The sequence below is a fragment of the Canis lupus genome, chromosome 3 (assembly GCF_003254725.2).
Source record: "Canis lupus dingo isolate Sandy chromosome 3, ASM325472v2, whole genome shotgun sequence".
NCBI lineage: Eukaryota > Metazoa > Chordata > Mammalia > Carnivora > Canidae > Canis > Canis lupus.
In genome coordinates, this window is record NC_064245.1 from 73,501,879 (window position 1) to 73,520,797 (window position 18,919).

General features: G+C 36.8%; 1 protein-coding gene across 1 annotated transcript in view; it reads left to right on the top strand.

Moving 5' to 3' along the window:
• TMEM156 (transmembrane protein 156) overlaps window positions 1-18,919 on the top strand; it is a 46,340-nt gene that overhangs the window by 11,324 nt on the left and 16,097 nt on the right. Inside the window, exons 2-5 of the mRNA XM_025437921.3 lie at window positions 10,757-11,026; window positions 12,449-12,709; window positions 15,722-15,841; window positions 17,220-17,303. Coding sequence (XP_025293706.1) covers window positions 10,757-11,026; window positions 12,449-12,709; window positions 15,722-15,841; window positions 17,220-17,303 — 735 coding nt within the window. The remainder of the gene's footprint in view (window positions 1-10,756; window positions 11,027-12,448; window positions 12,710-15,721; window positions 15,842-17,219; window positions 17,304-18,919) is intronic.

Consider the following 18,919-nt stretch of genomic DNA (forward strand, 5'->3'; position numbering starts at 1 on the left):
CTATCTCAGAAACTCGTTGCCTATCCTTTTTATTCTGAATGATAGTTTTGCTGGACAGAGTATTCTTGGCTGTAGGTTTTTCCCATTTAGCACTTTAAATATATCATGCCAATCTCTTCTGGCTTGCCAAGTTTCTGTTGAGAAATCTTCAGCTAGCCTTATGGGTCTTCTCTTGTAAATTAAAGACTTCTGTCTTGCTGCTTTTTTTTTTTTTTTAAGATTTTTTATTTATTCATGAGAGACAGAGAGAGAAAGAGGCAGAGACATAGGCAGAGGGAGAAGCAGGCTTCCTGCAGGGAGCCTGATGTGGGACTCAATTCCAGGACCCTGGGATCATGCCCTGAGCCAAAGGCAGACATTTGTTTTGGTTGCTCTATCCTTCAGCCTAGTCATCTGCAGAGGCTCTCCTTGCCTGCTATGGGCAGTGTTTGGTCCTTGGCCAATTTTAACTAGGTGTGCTCTATCTGCTTGTGAGATGAGACCTGATATCACTTCCACCAGAACTGGGACCCTACAGAACTCTCAGGTCAGGAGATGTGCTGTAGGTAGGAGTTTGTGCTGGCCTTTCTAATGAGGGGCTCACCAAGCTGAGACTGAGGCAGGCTTGCCCAAGAAGGGCAGTCTAGTCAGAGAGCAGGTGTGGGGGGCTTGGCGTAAGCAACACTAGCTAGTGTTGGTGCTGCCCTGACTCCTGCCAGTGGCTCTGGGTCTATGCTGAGGGTCAAGAGAGGGAAATGGCACCAGCCAGCTCCTTTGTTCCCAGAGAGGAGTCTCCATGAGCACTTCCTCTCAGGGACATGCTCTGAGAAGAGCAAATAATCTCCCCACTGTGTGCCTCAGGCACTCTTCAGACTGTTGTTTTCATGCCATCTGCCTTCCATCCCCGGGTTGTTTGCCTGTCTTCTCTCCAGGAGCAGAACAGTGTCCTCTAGGCTCTATTTCAACCAAGCCTACTGACCTTTCAAACTCCAGGCTTTAAGCCCTGCTGGTTGCAAGAACTCACAAAATTCAGCCCCTCTCATTTTCCAAGTCCATCACATCAGGGAATCATTCTCCTTGTGCATTCCCCTGTGTGCTCCTCTCTCTCTCTTTGCCTTTCTGCATGACCATGGCTTCCTCCCCTCATAGCACCTGTGATCCCGTTTCTCCCCTAAACCATATCTCCACATTTCCTACCTTCTTTTATGTGACCTCTTCTCTCTCTTTAGTTGTAGAGTTTGTTCTGTCAGTCTTCAGGTGATTTCTGGGGTGATAGGATGATTTGATAGTTATCTAGCTGTGTTCATGGGATGAGATGAGCCTACGGTCCTCCTACTCTGACATCATCCTCCCTCTCTCCCATTTGACCTTTTTAGATTTTACATATATATTATATCATATAGTAATTGTCTTTCTCTGTCTTATGTCAGAATAATGTGCTCAAGTGCATCCATGTTGTTACAAGTAACAGGATATTCTTCTTTCCCGTAAGTGAATAATATTCCATTGTATATGTAACATATCTTCTTTATTCGTTCACCCATTGATGGGCATTTGGGTTGTTTCCATATCTTGGCTATTATGAATAATACTGTGATAAACATGGGAATACTGTGAACCTGTTTTCATTTCCTTTGGGTATCTACCCAGAAGTGGAATTTTTGGATGATATGGTCTGTTTTTAATTTTTTGATGATCCTCCATATTGTTTTCCATAGTGGATGAACTAATTTACATAACAACAGTATATAAGGGTTCCTTTTTTTTTTCCACCACACCCAGAAATTTAATTTAAAGTAGTTTTGAGATAATGTGTTATTAGACACCAAGCAGAGGTAAACACCAATCCTCTCTGGAGGAAAATATCTTCAAACCAGATCTCAAATATTTCACAAACAAAATTCTAAGGAACATAGCTACTACTAAAAATCATAAAACACATGAAGACATAATAGACAAGAGTCAACAGAGACTAAAAGGGAGAATCAGATTTTTAAGGAATTCAGATATTGGAGTTATGAGATATATAACACAAAGTAAGTATTTGGTTTGTTTCAATAAAAATGATATAAAAAAGTATGAGTAGGAAACAAGACTATTAAAAATAATCAGGCAGATTTTTGAATCACTATATTGTACACCTGAAACCAATATAACACTGTATGTTAACAATACTGGAATCTCAAATTAAATTTAATTTAAAAATATAATCAGGTAGATTTGAAAGAGTCAACTGAAAATTCTAATTATAAAAATATAATAACATGATGTAGAAACACAAGGAATGAGTAAATGGATCAGACACAACTGAATAGTGAATTAATGACTGGGAATATAGATCTGAATAAATTATTGAGAACATATCACAGAGAGCCAGAGAAAGAGAAAATATGAAACAGAGGTTAAGAGACACAGAGAACAGAGGGAGAGATCTCTAATTGAAGTTACCACAGGAGAGAAGAGACAAAATGGGGAAAAGACAATGTTTGAAGAGAGTGGCTGAGAATTTTACAAAAGTGATGAAAGACACAAATCCTCAGATTCAGGAAACCCAACATGTCCCAAACAAAATAAATTTAAAAATTCCATGGAACATGAAAACTAAAGAGATAAACCAGAGATTAAGACTGATGGTCTTCACAGGAATAATAATTAGCCTGGCAGCTCATTTCTTGAAAGCAACAATGAAATTCAGAGGCCAGTGGAATAATGTCTGCAAAGTGTTGAGGTAAAATTAATGTCAAACTGGAATTGGTGAGATACATTTTCACATGAGCAAAAACAGACAGTTTATGACCAGCAGATCTTTTTTTTTTTTTTTCTTTTTTTTTTTTAAAGATTTTATTTATTCACGAGAGACGAGAGAGAGAGAGAGAGAGAGAGAGAGAGGCAGAGACATAGACAGACGTAGAAGCAGGCTCCATGCAGGTAGCCCGATGTGGGACTTGATCCCGGGTCTCCAGGATCAGGCTCTGGGGTGAAGGCGGCACTAAACCACTGAGCCACCAGGGCTGCCCCTGACCAGCAGATCTTTAGTGAAGGAATTTGTAGAGAATTAACTTCAGGAGAAAAACCATAATCCTAGAAGGGAGGCCAGAGATGTAAGAAATGGCAGGGAAAAGACTCTCAATAATTATAAGCATGTGGATATCTAAGTAAATCTTGAAAATATTAGCTGCGTAAAACAAAAATAACTACTAATTTGTATATCAATGAAAAAGTAAGAGAACTAAAATGCGTACAAAAATAGCATTCCTTTCAGAAGCTGTAGGTGAGAATCAATTTTGTTTACTTTTCCAGTTTTTGGAAGCTGCCTGTATGCCCCAGTTTGTGTCTTCCTTCCACCTTCAAAGCCAGCAATGGCCTGTTGAGTCTTTGTCACATTGTGTTATCTGACACAGACTCTTTTGCCTCTCCTTTCCACATTTGTGATTATATTAGGCCCTTGGATAATCTAGAATAATTTCCCAGTTAAAACTTTTTTTAAAAAGATTTATTTATTTATTTTAGAGAGAGAAAGAAGGGGCAGAGGGAGAGGTAGAAAGAGAATCCTTGAGCGCACTCCCCACTGAGCATGGAGCTTGATGTGGGGCTGGATCCCAGGACTCTGGGAACATGACCTGAGCCAAAATCAAGGGTGGGACACTTAACCGACTGAGCTACCCAGGCACCCCAATAATTTCCCTATTTTAAGATAAATGTACAAGATACCTTCATTCCTTCTTCTGCCTTAATTTCTCTTTAGCATGTACCATAAACACATTTATAGGTTCTGGGAATTAGGATGTGGACATTCTTAGGAGGCCATTACTCTGTCTATTAGAATTGAATAATCAAAAAACAAGCAAGAACAAGTAAGAAATGTTAGGACCGGAAATGGACATAGTAGAAATTTAAAATGTAGTAAGAGTATTATGAATAACTTTAAGTCAATAAATTTAAAACATTAAGGACATATTTATGGAAAAATATAATGTACCCAAACCTACTTTGGAAGAAATGGAAAACTGAAGAGTTGTAGAACTCAAAGAAATTGAGCCAATAGGTTATATTCCCTGAAGGAAACACTAGGTTTCAATAATTTTACATGGTTTTCTGCCAAACTTTCAAGAAATAGATTCAATAGATAAATGCAATTTTACAATAAACCTTTCCAGAAGATAGAAACAGGGGAATATTTTCCAATTTAATTTTAAGTCTAATTTACCTTGGTACCCACGCCTAACAAAGATAAAACAAAAAAGAAAAACTTATAGGCAAATCTCATTTATAAACAGACAAATTTGAAAAGGGGTTGGCTGGTTGCTTGGCTCAGTTGGTTAAGCATCTAACTCTTGATTTCAGCTCAGTTCTTGATTTCAGTGTTGTGAGTTCAAGCCCGGGTTGGGCTTTATGCTGGGCATGGAGCCTACATTAAAACATTAAGAATCTACTTGGATAAAAATGATCAAATATGTATAAAAATGTGTAAAATTATCAAATTAGATTTATGCTTGGAATTCATGATGAGTCAGCATTAGAAAATCTAATAATATAATTTGCTGTATTAATGATTATTTATGAGAGACTACATAATCATCTCAAAGTTGTTGAATGAACATTCAATTATATTCAGCAGCCCTTATAATGAAAAACTGTTCCTTCTATAAGGAACAGAAGAGAACTTCCTCCAAAAATGATTATGTAAAATATTATTCTCAGTGATGAGACATTGTAAGTATTCTTCTTAAGATTAAGAGCAAGCAAGGATGACCTCTCCCCACATGCCTGTTCATTGTGGTACTGGGGGTCATGACAGGGCAATAAGAAAAGTAAAAGAAATAGGACACCTGGGTTGCTCAGTTAGTTGGGTGTCTAACTCTTGGTTTTGGCTCGGGTCATGATTTCAGCGTTGTGAGATCAAACCCCACTTCAGGCTCTGTGCTCAGTGGGGAGTCTGCTCCAGATTCTTTCCTCTACCACACCCTCCCTCTCTGTTCCTCCCTCTGCTTGTACACATATGTACACTTTCTTGCTCTCAAATAAATAAATAAAATCTTTTTAAAAAATTAAAAGAAATAAATGTATGGAGATTGGAAATCCAGATATAAAGCTGTTATTATGTATAATTGATATGCGTATCTGCATAGAAAGCCCAAAAGATTTAATTTGTAAGAAACAGAAGTTAATAAGGAAGTTTGTAAAGTGGCAAAAATAAAATTGATATTCAAAAGTTAATTGTGTTTCCATATACCACTAACAAACTGAAAACATATTCCTTAGAAGATAGCGTTGGCACTGGAAACAGAAAGAACAGTACCTAGGAGGAAATGTAATAAAAGATAAATGAGACCATCATGGAGAGAATTTGGAAATTTCACTGAACAATATCAAAGAAAACTCATACAAATAGAGAAAGAAAGTAAGAAAAAAGTGATAGGAGGAACTCAGATTTTATCTTCTCCAGTGGATTTCAAGATTCAAGTCAGAATTGCAACTAGGTTCTTCACTGAACTTAAGCTGATTCTAAAATTTATTGCAAAGAGCAAAGGGCCAAGGATAGGTAAGACACTCTTAAAGGAGATGAACGAGGGGACTTTTCCTATCAGATATAAAAGCTTTTACATAGAAAAAAAAGAAAAACTATAAAAGCTTTTACAAAGAAAACGTAATTAAATAAGTATAATATCTTTGCCAAGATAGAACAATGGAATATAGAACAAAATTCAGACCCCAGAAACACACCCATATGTCTATGGATACTTGTTATATGGTAGAGGCACTTTATAGGTAGTGAGGAAAAGATAGACAATCTAATAAATGCTAGTGCAATTGCTTATCACATGTGGAAAAACTAATGTGGCTTTCCACACTGAACCAATTTCAGATAGATGAGGAACATACATGGGGACATCTGGGTGGCTCAGTCAGTTAAGTGTCTGACTCTTGATTTCAGCTTGGGTCACAGTCTCAGGGTCATGAGATAGAGCCCTGAGTTGGGCTGCAGGCTGGGTGTGGAGCCTGATTAAGATTCTCTCTCTCAGGGCACCTGGGTGGCTCAATGATTGAGCGTCTGTCTTTGGCTCAGGGCGTGATTCCGGGGTCCTGGGATTGAGTCCCACATTGAGCTCCTCTGCGTCAGCCTCTGTGCTCAGCATGGAGCCTGCATGAGATTCTCTCCTTTTCCGTCTCCCTCCCCTTCTACCTCTCCCCCTTCTTGCACACACACGGTGTACTGTCTCTGTCAAATAAATGAAGAAATAAAAAAATTTAAAATATTAAATAAAAAACTTAAAATTTTAAACAAAAAACTTAAGGAACTCCTAAATAGTAATAAGAAAAAGACAAACAGGGGCACCTGGGTGGTTCAGTAGGTTAAGCCGCTGCCTTCCCCTCAGGTCATGATCTTGGGTCCTGTGATTGAGCCCCGCATTGGCTTTTCTGCTCAGCAGGGAGTTTGCTTCTCCCTCTACCTCTGTGCTCTCTCTCCCTCTGTCACTCTCTCTCAAATAAATAAAATCTTAAAAAAAAAAAAGAAAAAACAAAAACAGAAAAAAAATGGAGAAGTAGAAAAAATGAAAGAAAGTACACTTTTAAACCATCATAAGATTCTATTTAACACTGACTAAATTGGCAAAACTTGAAAAGCCTTGACCAAGATGTATGTCAGGTGGAGCTTTTATACATTGCATGTAAGAGTATTAATTGGTACAATCACTTCATATAATGAATTGACATTTTCTAGAAAAATCAAAGATGTGCATACTGAATACCCAGCAATTTTACTCAGTATGTATACTAGAGGAACTTCTGTATTTTTGTACCAGCAGATACATTCATGAATATTCATAGCAGTATTCAAAAATAAAATTTGAGATAAAATATACATATAATAAAATGTTCTCATTTTAAGTGTATAAAGTTTGACAAATGTTTACATCAATGTAACTAGCACTACTATCAAGATAAAAACTTTCCAATATCCCCCAAAGATCCCTCTTTCTCCTCTGCAGAAAAACCCTTCTCCCACTGTCAATATACTTTTTCATTTCCCAGGATATCATATAAATGGAATAATGAACTATGTAATCACTTGTCTTGCTTCTTTTTCTTGGCATAATACACTTCAGATTCGTTGTGTACACGTTGTTGTTTGGATCAGTATTTTCTTGCTTTTTGTTGCTGAGTAGTATTCTATTGTATAGATATGTCAGGAATCGCTTTAATAATTCACTAGTTGTTGGGCTTTTAGATTGTTTCCAGTTCTTGGCTATTACAAATAAAAGAGCTGCCATGAAAATTCATGTACAGGTATTTTTATTTTTCTTGTGTAAATTCCTAGGAGTAGAATTATTGGGTCAAAAAATAAGTATATATTTAACATATAAGAGATATAATTCTGTTTTCCAAAGTGGTTGCACTATTTTACGTTCCCACTAGCAATATATGAGGGCTATGGTTCATAGCAGCGTTATTCATAACAGCAAAAATAGAAACAACCCAAATGTTTACTGTCAGAAGAATGAATAAATTATGGTATATTCATTCAAAAGAACACAACAGACAATTAAATTAACCATAGCTATATGGAGCAACATGACTAAAATTTATTTAAAAAGGCAAGTCATAGATGAATACATAAAGTCTATTTCATATATATATATATATATATATATATACACACACACACATGTCTAAAATATGCTAAATGAAACAATGTTATTTAGGAATATATACATTTTGGAAAGGCTCTAAGATAAAGCAAAGGAGTGATAAACACAAAATTCATGATAGTGGTTAACCTCTGTGAAAGGATTATGTAGGGATGGGAATGGATAGTGTTTTTCAAAGATATTGGTAATATTGATATCCTTAATCTTCATGATAGATAGATGCATGGCATTTATCTTTGTTATTCTTTAACTGGCACCAACATTTTACATATGCTTATATATGATAAAGTTTTATAACAAAAAATTAAAAGGAAACATATTTGATATTTCTTTAGCCTTACTGTCAGGTTTCCTTAAGGAAAAAAAGATTGACTTGAGCATTTGTCCTATACTGTAATATATTTTCCTAATTCTATTTAGTATTCTGTATACTATGCTTAGAGATTGTAGTCATAGTACTGGAATAATTCTGGAATGCATTTCTTTCTATGGGAGTAAGAAGCTAGATGTCTGACTCCCAGCAATATTAATGGCAGTAATTAAATTCATATATCCTTGTTTATGGAGATGAGAATATAGTCCACCTGATAACAACAATGATTGAATAGAATTCATTATTTCTTAAAATTATGCCAGGGAAGGATATATATCTTCTATTTATTTCCTTTCCAACTGAATAATTTAAAACTAGGGTTTAAAAACCATCATAAAATGACCTCAAAGTCAAAAATATGTCATTAATTCTAGAAAGCCTGGGTGGTCACTTTATTGGGTAAGAGGACTATAATATAGACAGTAGAAATTTCTCTATTTTGGTTGTATCTTAGGCATACAAGTTCAAGAAGTGGAAAATTTTGTAAGATGAAAAATCCCAGTGAGTAAAATAGAAACATGCAAGAAATGTTTTTATGTATTTTGTTAGTATAAAAAACCCCATAGGTTATAGAGTTCCATCAGATGGTACATTTCTGTCTCTTTCCTGGGATATTATTACTGAAGACAATTGTTTAAAAAATTAGTTACAATTTGATCTTTGTTTATCTACTTTGTTTACAAATATATTAAGACATAAAATTGTGAATTTGAGTAAAATACCATCTTCTCCCCCAAAAAAACCTTTACAGCAACTCAAGTATGAAACGTGTTTGTAGCTGGAAATCACATGTGAATTATTACAGAAACAACTTCAAATGTAGAGGGCTGGTAATGAGCTTCTCATTTTATTAAATAATAAAAATATAATAATCGTAAGGAGATACTTAAGGAATTACTATTAGAGTACAAATTCCACAAATAAAAAATTCCTTAATACCAATCAATAGCCTGGTTTACTCTTAAGATTGAACCAAGTTGTATGACTAGCAGTAATCATTTTAAGAACTAATGTGATACTTTCATTGTGCTCCACATTACTTAGAAAAAATTTAAAAAATTATTTTGACCTATATGATTAGATAAGAAATGGTAAAGAAAGCCACATAAAGGTACAATTGAGCATGTGAGTTATTTTCTCATACTAGCAAATGATTGTCAGACTAGGAATACCTGAGAGAGAGGTTTCCTATTCCTTAAATGATCATCACTGACAAATAGGGATTCTGGATTTTTATACAGTGAGCTTTAATTACTTGTGTGAATTGGATCACAGATAATCCTACTCTAAATGAAGGTTGAATTTTCATTTTCACTTTGGAATATAAGTTTGAATTTTTTAAAAAAGATTTATTTACTGGGGCACCTGGGTGGCTCAGTGGTTGAGCATCTGCCTTCTGCTCAGGTGGTAATCCAGGGGTCCTGGGATCAAGACCCACATCAGGCTCCCTTCATGGAGCCTTCTTCTCCCTTTGCCTATGTCTCTTCCTCTCTTTGTGTGTCTCTCATGAATAAATACATAAAATCTTTTGTAAAAAGATTTACTCATTTTAGAGAGAGAGTGCACATACATGAGTGGGGGGATGGCATAGGGAGAGAATCTTCAAGCAGACTCTACACTCAGCATGGAGCCCAATGTGGGGCTGGAGCCCAAGGTGGGGCTCGATCCCATGACCATGAGATCATGACCTGAGCCAAAACCAAGAGTCAGTTGCTTAACCAACTGACTATAGAGATAGGTTTGAATTTTAAATAATATACATTTGTGCAAATTTCAAAAATGTTTTCATATGTACCATACACTTGAAGCTACTATAACCCTATGACGTTAGTGGGATCTATAGTTACTTTTCTCTATTTTGCTGATGAGAAAACAAGACTTATGGAGATTAATTGTCCAAGTATCTTGCCTAATGACTGGAGTCCTTGTATTATATTTTGAATACAGTGCTCTTTCTTCTGTATATCATTTCCATATCTGATGTTTGTCTTCAGACAAAAATAAAAATTATGATGTCATCTTGTTACATTTCATCTTTGTAGGTTCAGGTAGGTTGAGTAATGGCTACCCAAAGGTATCATGTGCTAATGCCTGGGACTTGTACATGTTACCTTATGAGGAAAAAAGATTTCCACAGATGTGATTAACTTCAGGATCTTGAGATAGGGAGATAATCCTGCATTATCCAGGTGAAACTATATCCCATCAGAAGTGTCCCATATAAGATGCTTATAAGAGAGAAGCAGAGGGATATGACACAGAAGAGTAGAAGACAGAGACACAGAGGAAAAGGCAACGTGACCAGAAAGTCAGAGACTGGAGGGATGTGGCCACAAGCCAAGGAATGCCAACATCCAGCAAAAGTTGGAAGAGGAACAAAGAACAGAGCCTTCCCTGGAGCTTTAAAAAGGAATGGTGGTCAATGCAAACACCGAGATTTCAGACCAGTTAAATTGATGTTGAACTTTTGGCCTCTAGAGCTTTCCTAGGAGAGAATGGTTAAAATGTTAGGGTTTATAAGAATATCTCTAGTTCTCGTCTCTGAAAATTAATAGGGAATATTTACATATTTTAAAAGGAAATATTTAAGTGAAGTAGATATTGTTAATTCATGTAAAAACAAAGTCATATCACTGACAAACTGAAGTATACTGTATCCATCTAAGAAAAACTGGGAGCTTATTGTGTATTTATTTGAATGACAAAACCTCAGTATTTCATTTCATAGTAAACAATTTTTTTTCTTTTATAGGAAATATATTGGAGCTATCATGTCTGGAAGTATGTTTACAACCTAATTTCAATTATTCACTCCCCTCTTTAAATTTTTCTTTTGTGACTTTTCTGAAACCATTAAGAGAAACTCAGACTATTATGGGAATCTTTCTAAATCACTCCAACTTTCAAAACTTCACCAGAATTTGCCAAGGCATCACAGGTGAATTCAAAATGTGCTCTCCGTGTTTGGCTTGTAAGTCCAAAAAGAGCATGGATTTTATTTCTCAGGAACGAACATCAAAAGGTAAAATGATAATAGAATTTATCAAGAATAAATTACCTTAGTCTGTTAAAAAAATAATGATATATTACAATTTTAAATCCAATAGTATCAGAACACTCAGCAGTGTGGCTTTTGATGAGTGACTTGCAGGGCTTTGGGATATTACTTGTTCTTGGTTTAGTTTATCTAAAACAAAATATCTACTTTTAAAAGATATCAAAATGCCACCATAATTTATGTATGTTTGATGGTTAAAAGATTATTTAGCATGCTCTCTTCAGAGGTATTGCAATTTTTTAATTGAAAAAAAAATTCTAAGTAAATCTGTAGGCTCTCAAGTAAAATCAAACTTTGATTTCCTAAGAGGTCATTGAATCCTTGATACATTTGTACCTTCCCCTGCCTAACATTTATTCACTGTGTATGAATTATCTTTTTACTTGTCTAACTGTCCAGTGAGCCACTTGATGTTAGGGACTTTGTCTTTATTCATGATATTTCTAGATCTTAGAATAATGCCTGCCATTAGGCACTCAATAAATATTTCTTTAATGAATAAACAAACGAAAGAATAACCATGTATTATGTGTAATGTCTAACTGAATCTTGCATCTATTTTGAGATCAATATATGTTATTTAATTAAATTAAATCAGCTTTCATCATTGAGAAATTAAATGACTCATTTGTAGTCATAAAATATACTTGTGGCCTCAGGCCCAAGCATCAAATTTATTATTTATACCCTATTCAGTGAAATTGCCCTCTGTATCACTCCATATTGGCATCTTTCCCATTCTTTCAGGATGGGAATGAGATTTCTTGGCATGGAATTTGGATAAAAGACAAAAGATCTTTTTCTGAGTTCTTGCTCATGTAGTGCTGTAACTATTGCACTGTTCTGGGTCAAATTCACCAGAGAGTAAGCTGAGGTGATAAACCTTTATGCTGAGAGAGAACTAGGAAGTGTTTTGAGGGTTGCTAACTCACAGATGCTACTTCTCTGCCTCCTTGAAATGTGAGACACTGCATTGATAAGTTATGCCTGTTGCTATGGCTGTATAACATACCACCTGGAAACTCAGTGGCTTACACAATGGCAATCATTTTATTCTTTCCCTTCCTTTCCTTGTCTTCCTTTTCTTTCCCTCTGTCTCCCTTCTCCTTCTTCTCTGGTTGGCCAGGGATTCAGAATGGGCATAATGGGGACATTTCTGGCTTGGAACATTATAATCTGTCCCACAAGTCCTCAGAGAAAGGTCTCTATTTTGTTGAGATACTCCAATTCTATTTCAACCCTACCGTGACCTGGTTTTCACAATTAAAAAAAAATGTAAACACTACTTTATCTGTAGAGGAAAGACGGTGTTTAGTTCTGAGTGGTGTGTGTCTTCTTAATATGTATTACTATTTTGCAAATAATATTTTCTTAATCTCTTTCTAGTTCTTACCATGAAAGGATCAACAGAAGTGAAGGCAAATGATTTTCATTCACCCTGTCGACATTTTAACTTCACTGCAGCTCCTACATTTGATCCCTTGGAAGAATATAACATTACTTGTAATCTAAAAACCCACACGAGAAGGTTAGCAATCATGGAGGAAAATCCACCCAAGGAAAAGTCTAGGAACTATACTTGTAGGACTATGGAAATCCTGAACAATTGTACATACATTTCTCTGTACCTAGAAATGGATGTCAAAAGTAAGTACTTAAGGAAGTTAGAGGGAAAAGAGAATTGGATACAAAATCAAATAAAGGTTAACTAACACATTAACTTCATTAAAAGTTAAATAGTTGAAGACTTTGTTGATGAATATGACTAGAAAGAAGCTAGTCCTTTTACCTGTTTATATTTTTTCTTTCAAAATTTGCTTTTCCTGAGTACAGCTAGACCTGTACTGAGAAACAGAGAAGGCATCTGTGGGTTGTGATTTGAGGGGCACTAGCAAGACCTCAGAGTAAACTTTGGACATGCCTATTAGCTGTACTTGAAGTAACACTATGACACCTTCATAGTGTCACAGAGTATTAAAGGGTGAAATTTATTTATTTATTTTTGGTGAAATTTATTTTTAAATGCAAATATCCATGTACCTTGGGATGGGCTATTAAAATCTTACTTTGGATAGACTTATGTCTTCTAGAGTTGAGAACCAGGACTAAATAAAGATTTTTGATGTAAAGCCATAGAGATAGGCAGTGTGCAGATGAGGCATTTTGGGTCACTGGATAGCTCTGAGGCAAAGGGAGTAGCCCAAAAGATAAACATCACACATATCTTATTAGCTTATTAGCTTCCTAGGCACCCTATTCGCAATTACCACAATTGATCCTTTCCACTAAGCAGTATGCCCCACTTTACCTATAAAATCTATTTTTGAAGAGTATTTTATGATATAACCATTTAATAAGTGCCTACTGTATGGCAAGCAATATGCTAGCATTAGGGACACAAAAGTAGATGAATGTCAAACAATTCAGGAAGTGTGTCCAGTGTAACAGAAGCTATGGTAGAGTAAGTTGCTGAGCTTTTTGATACTCCAGACATATGGAAGCCTTTCGTATTGCCTTAGAGTGCTTTTTTAAAAGCTTTAATTTTTTAGAAGTAATTCTATTATTTTTAAAAATATTTTATTTAAATTCAATTTGCCAACGTATAGTGCCCTCCTATAGAGGTAATTATTTTTAAAATATTATATATATTTTCAAGCAAATAAACTATGTAATATGTATGCATTTTTAAAGTAAAATATAAGGCTTCAAAGGAATTTCTTTTGTGAGTTAGTCTGCAGGGCCATACAGCATCTGCAATTAGGGGTTATTTCAAGGTGTGTGTATGTGTGTAAGATACGGGGAGGATCTGAGATGATCTGAACAGAGGTCAATTCTCTTGGGTTTAGGAGTGAGGTTAGAAGGTAGGGTTTGGAAGGACTGCATAGAGATGGTGACAATGATGGAATGTGAAAGATAAAGAGGTTTAGATTACAAATATTAAAAATCATATTTATTTCCATGTATCCATCGAATTGCTTTTTTGTTTTCTAAAACATGAAGTAAAAATAAGCATTTCTATAATTATGATTTCAAGAGAATTTTCTGTGTTAATGAAAAAATCCATAAATGCTAGTCAAAGTGAAATAGTAGTTAACATAATTCAGAAAGATACAGTCTAAACAAACATATAGTCTTGTATTCTGGAAAAAGTATATCTATTTGCCACATGTAGAAGATATAACATTTATGTGTATTTTACTCTGCTGTGCAGAGACTAATTTGATCTCCCTTAAAAGCCCTATCCCCCAGCAGGTGAAAGTAAATTTAGTCCAATTTGGTAAATTTACTCTGAAACAATAATTTAAATTCTCTCTTCAGATTTTTTTTTCAGATTCCTGTCTGTTCCCCCTTGCTTCTCTCCAAGATGACTGCTGGGATGGGGGATAGGTAGGCAGCATGGGATGTGGGAGAGACACTCTTCTGCATTTGCATCAGGGCTTTGGTGGCTGTACAGGCTGGCCTGGCCCCAGTTGCACACATTCTGCTATTGCTAGATAAAGTTGGTGAATGTGTCATTCTTTTTTCATAGATTGATCAGTGCTCAACAACTCTTTGAGCATTGGCCCACCGTGGCTCTTGCTGGCACTGTAAGGCTTCTATTCCAATTAACTGCTGAGCAAGGAATGCAAATTTGCAGCTGAATAGCATGGGATGATTTGGGGGACACTGAGAGATGCCATCCCAGTCAACGTTTACCCTTTTAGCATTTAGCCTCTTTTCTGAATAAATGTTGGATGGCTATATAATGTACATCTGCTCATGGGGGTAGGTCCTGTGAAAGGGGTACCCAAATAGTGAACCCCACAAGGACAATCATCCAAGGGGATAAACAAGTTATATATCCTGCTAACTTTGAGCAAGTGTTGTGCTTTGTGTTCAAGAAAGAGGGTATATAGGGTGGCTTGGGAAGACAGTAGGCAGTTATATCTTGGACATGGCGAGGTCACCTTTCATTATGTCACTGATTCCTAGGTCCACTGGCCAGTGTATCTTTATGAGACCAAAGGAGATGGTGCTAAGCTATTGTTGGATGGGGACTATCCTTCCCGTGTGCCTCACTGTCATTTGAATGAACAAGTTTTTACTTAGGGTAACGGCATGTTTAATTAATGTGTGCACCTGCTCTGATCATTGCAGAGAGTCCATGCAGAAGGGGGGTTCTGATTATTCATCTGCCTTGGCTTCTCATATGCTCAGTCCAACCTTTTCTCTGTATTTTTCTTTCCTCTACATCTTTCTTACACTCACTATATCTTTGTCAATTTGAGGGCCATAATTACAAATGGCCTTGACTTTGGGACTCAGCTTGTTGTAGTCTTAGCTTTGAGATAGTAACCCCAAGGAAACTATCACCAACATAAATAATCTGTAACTGAAATTAATCCCACAATTTCGGAATTAGAGGGATCCCTGGAAGCTCTCTGGTCAAATTTCTTCACTTAATACAATCATTTGACATATCAGAGAAGAAATAAAGATAGCAAATGACCCTATAACAGAGATGATCATATATTCAGTGTTTCAGTTAAGGCCAGAATATGTAGTAGAACACAACTACTCCACCATAAGGCCTCTCTCTGTTGCATCATTTTATTGTATTTTTTGTGTGTGTGCACGTGTGTTTTTATTGTATTTTAATAGTACTTTTTTTCTTTGTAGATTTCACTTGTTCCATGAAGATGACTTGGTATGTTTTAGTTCTAGTCGTTATTATATTTTTTCTCATCCTCACTATCCATAAAATACTTGAAAGCCACAGAAGAATGTGGAAATGGCAGAGTAAGTATTGAGGGATAAATCCATTGTTTGGGACAATCCATTTAGGGTCTTACTTATAGATTTACATTTTTTTAAGGTTCAATTTATCACTTATTGAGCACTTACTATAAGTGGCAGTTCTAGGTAACCCAAGGAATATAAGCATAAGTAAGACACAGTATTGGCACTCAAGGAGCTTTGTGCATCTTTCTCTACTTAGACAAGCAAATAGGGAGGCTGAGCAGACGCTTAATGAACGTGAAGACAGAAGACAGGTAGAAGAATAAGGAGTGGTGATAAAGAATTTCAGAGTTGGAGATCTTAAACAGAGTGGTTCTAGGTGATGAGGGTGAATGGGAATGAATCTTTAATAAGTATAAGGGTGTCAGTAGAGTTTTGGTTGGGCAGAGGTATAATGTGTCATTGGAATCAGGCAATAGGGATGATACTAAAATTTTTAACTAGCATGACACAGGCATCCACCTATCAGGATGGACACTGACTGTAAACTACTCAGGTCACCCTAGTGGTCTGTACCCACACACATATACCAACCCTTCTCGTGTGTACCTATGCATGTACTGACACTACTAGTAAGTACCCATGCATATACTGCCTGAATATCAGGCCTGAGGGATGGGGGAGAGGGAGAGAAAGAGAGAGAATCCTAAGCAGGCTCCATACCCAGCACAGAGCCCCACATGGGGCTCGATCTCACGACCCCGAAATCATGACCTGAGCCCAAATCAAGAGTCAGATGTGTAATTGACTGAGCCACCTAGGTGCCCCTGTTGCAGATATTTCTGAGAGCAGTTTCAAATCATTGTCCTTGATACCTTAGTGCATAGTTTTGAGTTTCTTGATCTATTTTGCCACATAACTGCATATCAGGAAAGAGAGAGAAGCCAGATAGAGAAAATGTCTGGAAAGGAACCAATAGTGAGGAGTGAACATCCCTATAAACATCCACCCAAATGACGGGCTTAGCGGCTTTTGAAGGCTTGCCTCACAAATCCAAGTGTATGAAGTAATGAAACATGTCTCGCCATTTAGGGCATTAAAATCATTAAATATTAAATATGCATTAAATATTCTGTAAATATCTATGTATATATAATAATGTAAATAATATAATATTCTGTACATAAGACCTGGTGCTTTTCATTAGAGGCAATGGCATGATGGCACTGGCGGTCGTGGAGAAACCACTTGTTTTAGAAAGAACCTGTGTTTGCTCATGGAAAACCACTTAATGAGGAAAGCCCTTAATGTCTTGTTACTCCTGGCTCTATTGTAAATGGCCCATTTTCCTCAGTAACCTTTTGAATCAACATGGGGAATGTATATTAAGAATGTGCTTGTTTTTCATTTAAATATTTAATTTCTTTTCTTGGACTAGATCATAAATACAAACCTACATCTGCTCTCTTACGAGGACAAGATTCTGAGAAACTGCGAACACTGCACGTGCAGGTTATTTCAGGTGAGTTTTGTGGCCCGCAGCAGAGCATGGCTTTGAAAATCCCAGCGCTTCACCATTTTACTATAGACCCATGATCGAATGATCTGAGCTCCTTTAAATTAGCCTTGTATCTGGAAGAAAGGAGCTGCGGGCAAATGAAATCTAGTTTAATATGTCTCATTATCAGGGGACAGTTATGATCAAAACTAGCTCCTTAAATAATGGAAAGTTTGCCTAATTGGCAAGAAGAAATTCATGTGAGTGGGCAGAGGAGAGAAAGCAATAAGGAAGAAGCCTCAGATTTATTTTTAAATGAGACAAGATACCATTATTCCTCAGAATTGCAAGAGGTAATTGCAGAGTGGGCATGGCTTTTGCTGGAGCTTTCACTTAGCAAAGGGTGTCATTGTGTAAAGAGAACTTCTAATAGCCCCAATTAAAAAGTCCCCTGTCCTCTCCCGAGAAAGAGGAATGGAAGGGGGAACCCTAATTAGAGCAGTGAAGGGAGCTGTTAGCACAGACGCTGTGGTTCGATCTCCTAATTGCGAAGCCTCCTTTGGAATTCAAGCTGTCACATCCTATTAAAAAGGGAGAGAGGGAGAATGTGACGCGAGCAAAGTCCTCTTCATCAGGGAGACATCATATCCTCAGCTCTTTGAAAAACCGCAGCATGATGAGTGATAATTTCTCCAGCTCCTTGTGTACAGCCGGTGAGCGAGCAGTCGTCTTCACACTTTGAGAAGTCAGATAAGGAGGCTTCAGGTTGGGTGTATGAACGGTTTCCAAAAATGAAAGGAAAGTGAACAAAGCCCAGTCCCCCACCCCCCACGCCCCACAGCTGCATCTGCAGCCACATGCACATCTGCACAGCATTTCACTGGAAACTCTGCTCCCGAGGCTTTTCTCACCTATTTAAATTAGCAGCGACTCAGCAACCCTGAGCTGGAGGAAAAATCAGATGGAATGTACCTAGAGAACTCAATTAAAAAAAAAAAAATCAGGCTTTCTGTTCTCTGCATTAGCAGTAAGTATTCGCCTGTGGCTGATAATAGGCAGTAGCTAAGTAGTCATTTGATACCAGCTAAATGTGGGGACCATTGATGGAAGTGTTGTGTGCTCAATGACAGTTCTGTTTGATTAATGAAATGAAAATCAGCAGGTTGTTTCAAATGCCCAAATTCACCTTTATAGGGGAAAAAAAAATGCCATTCCTCTTGTTCTCCCCTCTGTGGCTGGACCCAGGCCTTGACATTCACGCACCCTTATAACCTTGTTCTGTTGAGCTTTTTCCGTGGCCTCAGGAATCCTGGTCCTGCCTCTTTTTTGAATCATAATTTTGAGCACTGCAGCTTCGTCTGAGAAAAAGGCAATAGTCCCCCTGTCAATTCACATCATCAGGGGGATCACAAATTTAAAGTACTAGCTAACCACAAGGCTAACCTCACAAGTTGTTTTTATGAGCCTTTGATTTTAATTCAGCAGAGGAAACGGTCTTGGCCATCCGCTCCCTTTAACAGCTCTCACTAAAAATCCTCGAGCTTTATCACCAGGTATAGAATATTAATGTTTCGAGCAAGCCAAGAGGGGAAAGACTTTAAAAAAAAAAATCAAGAGTCCTTTTGAGGCTTAGCATCTTA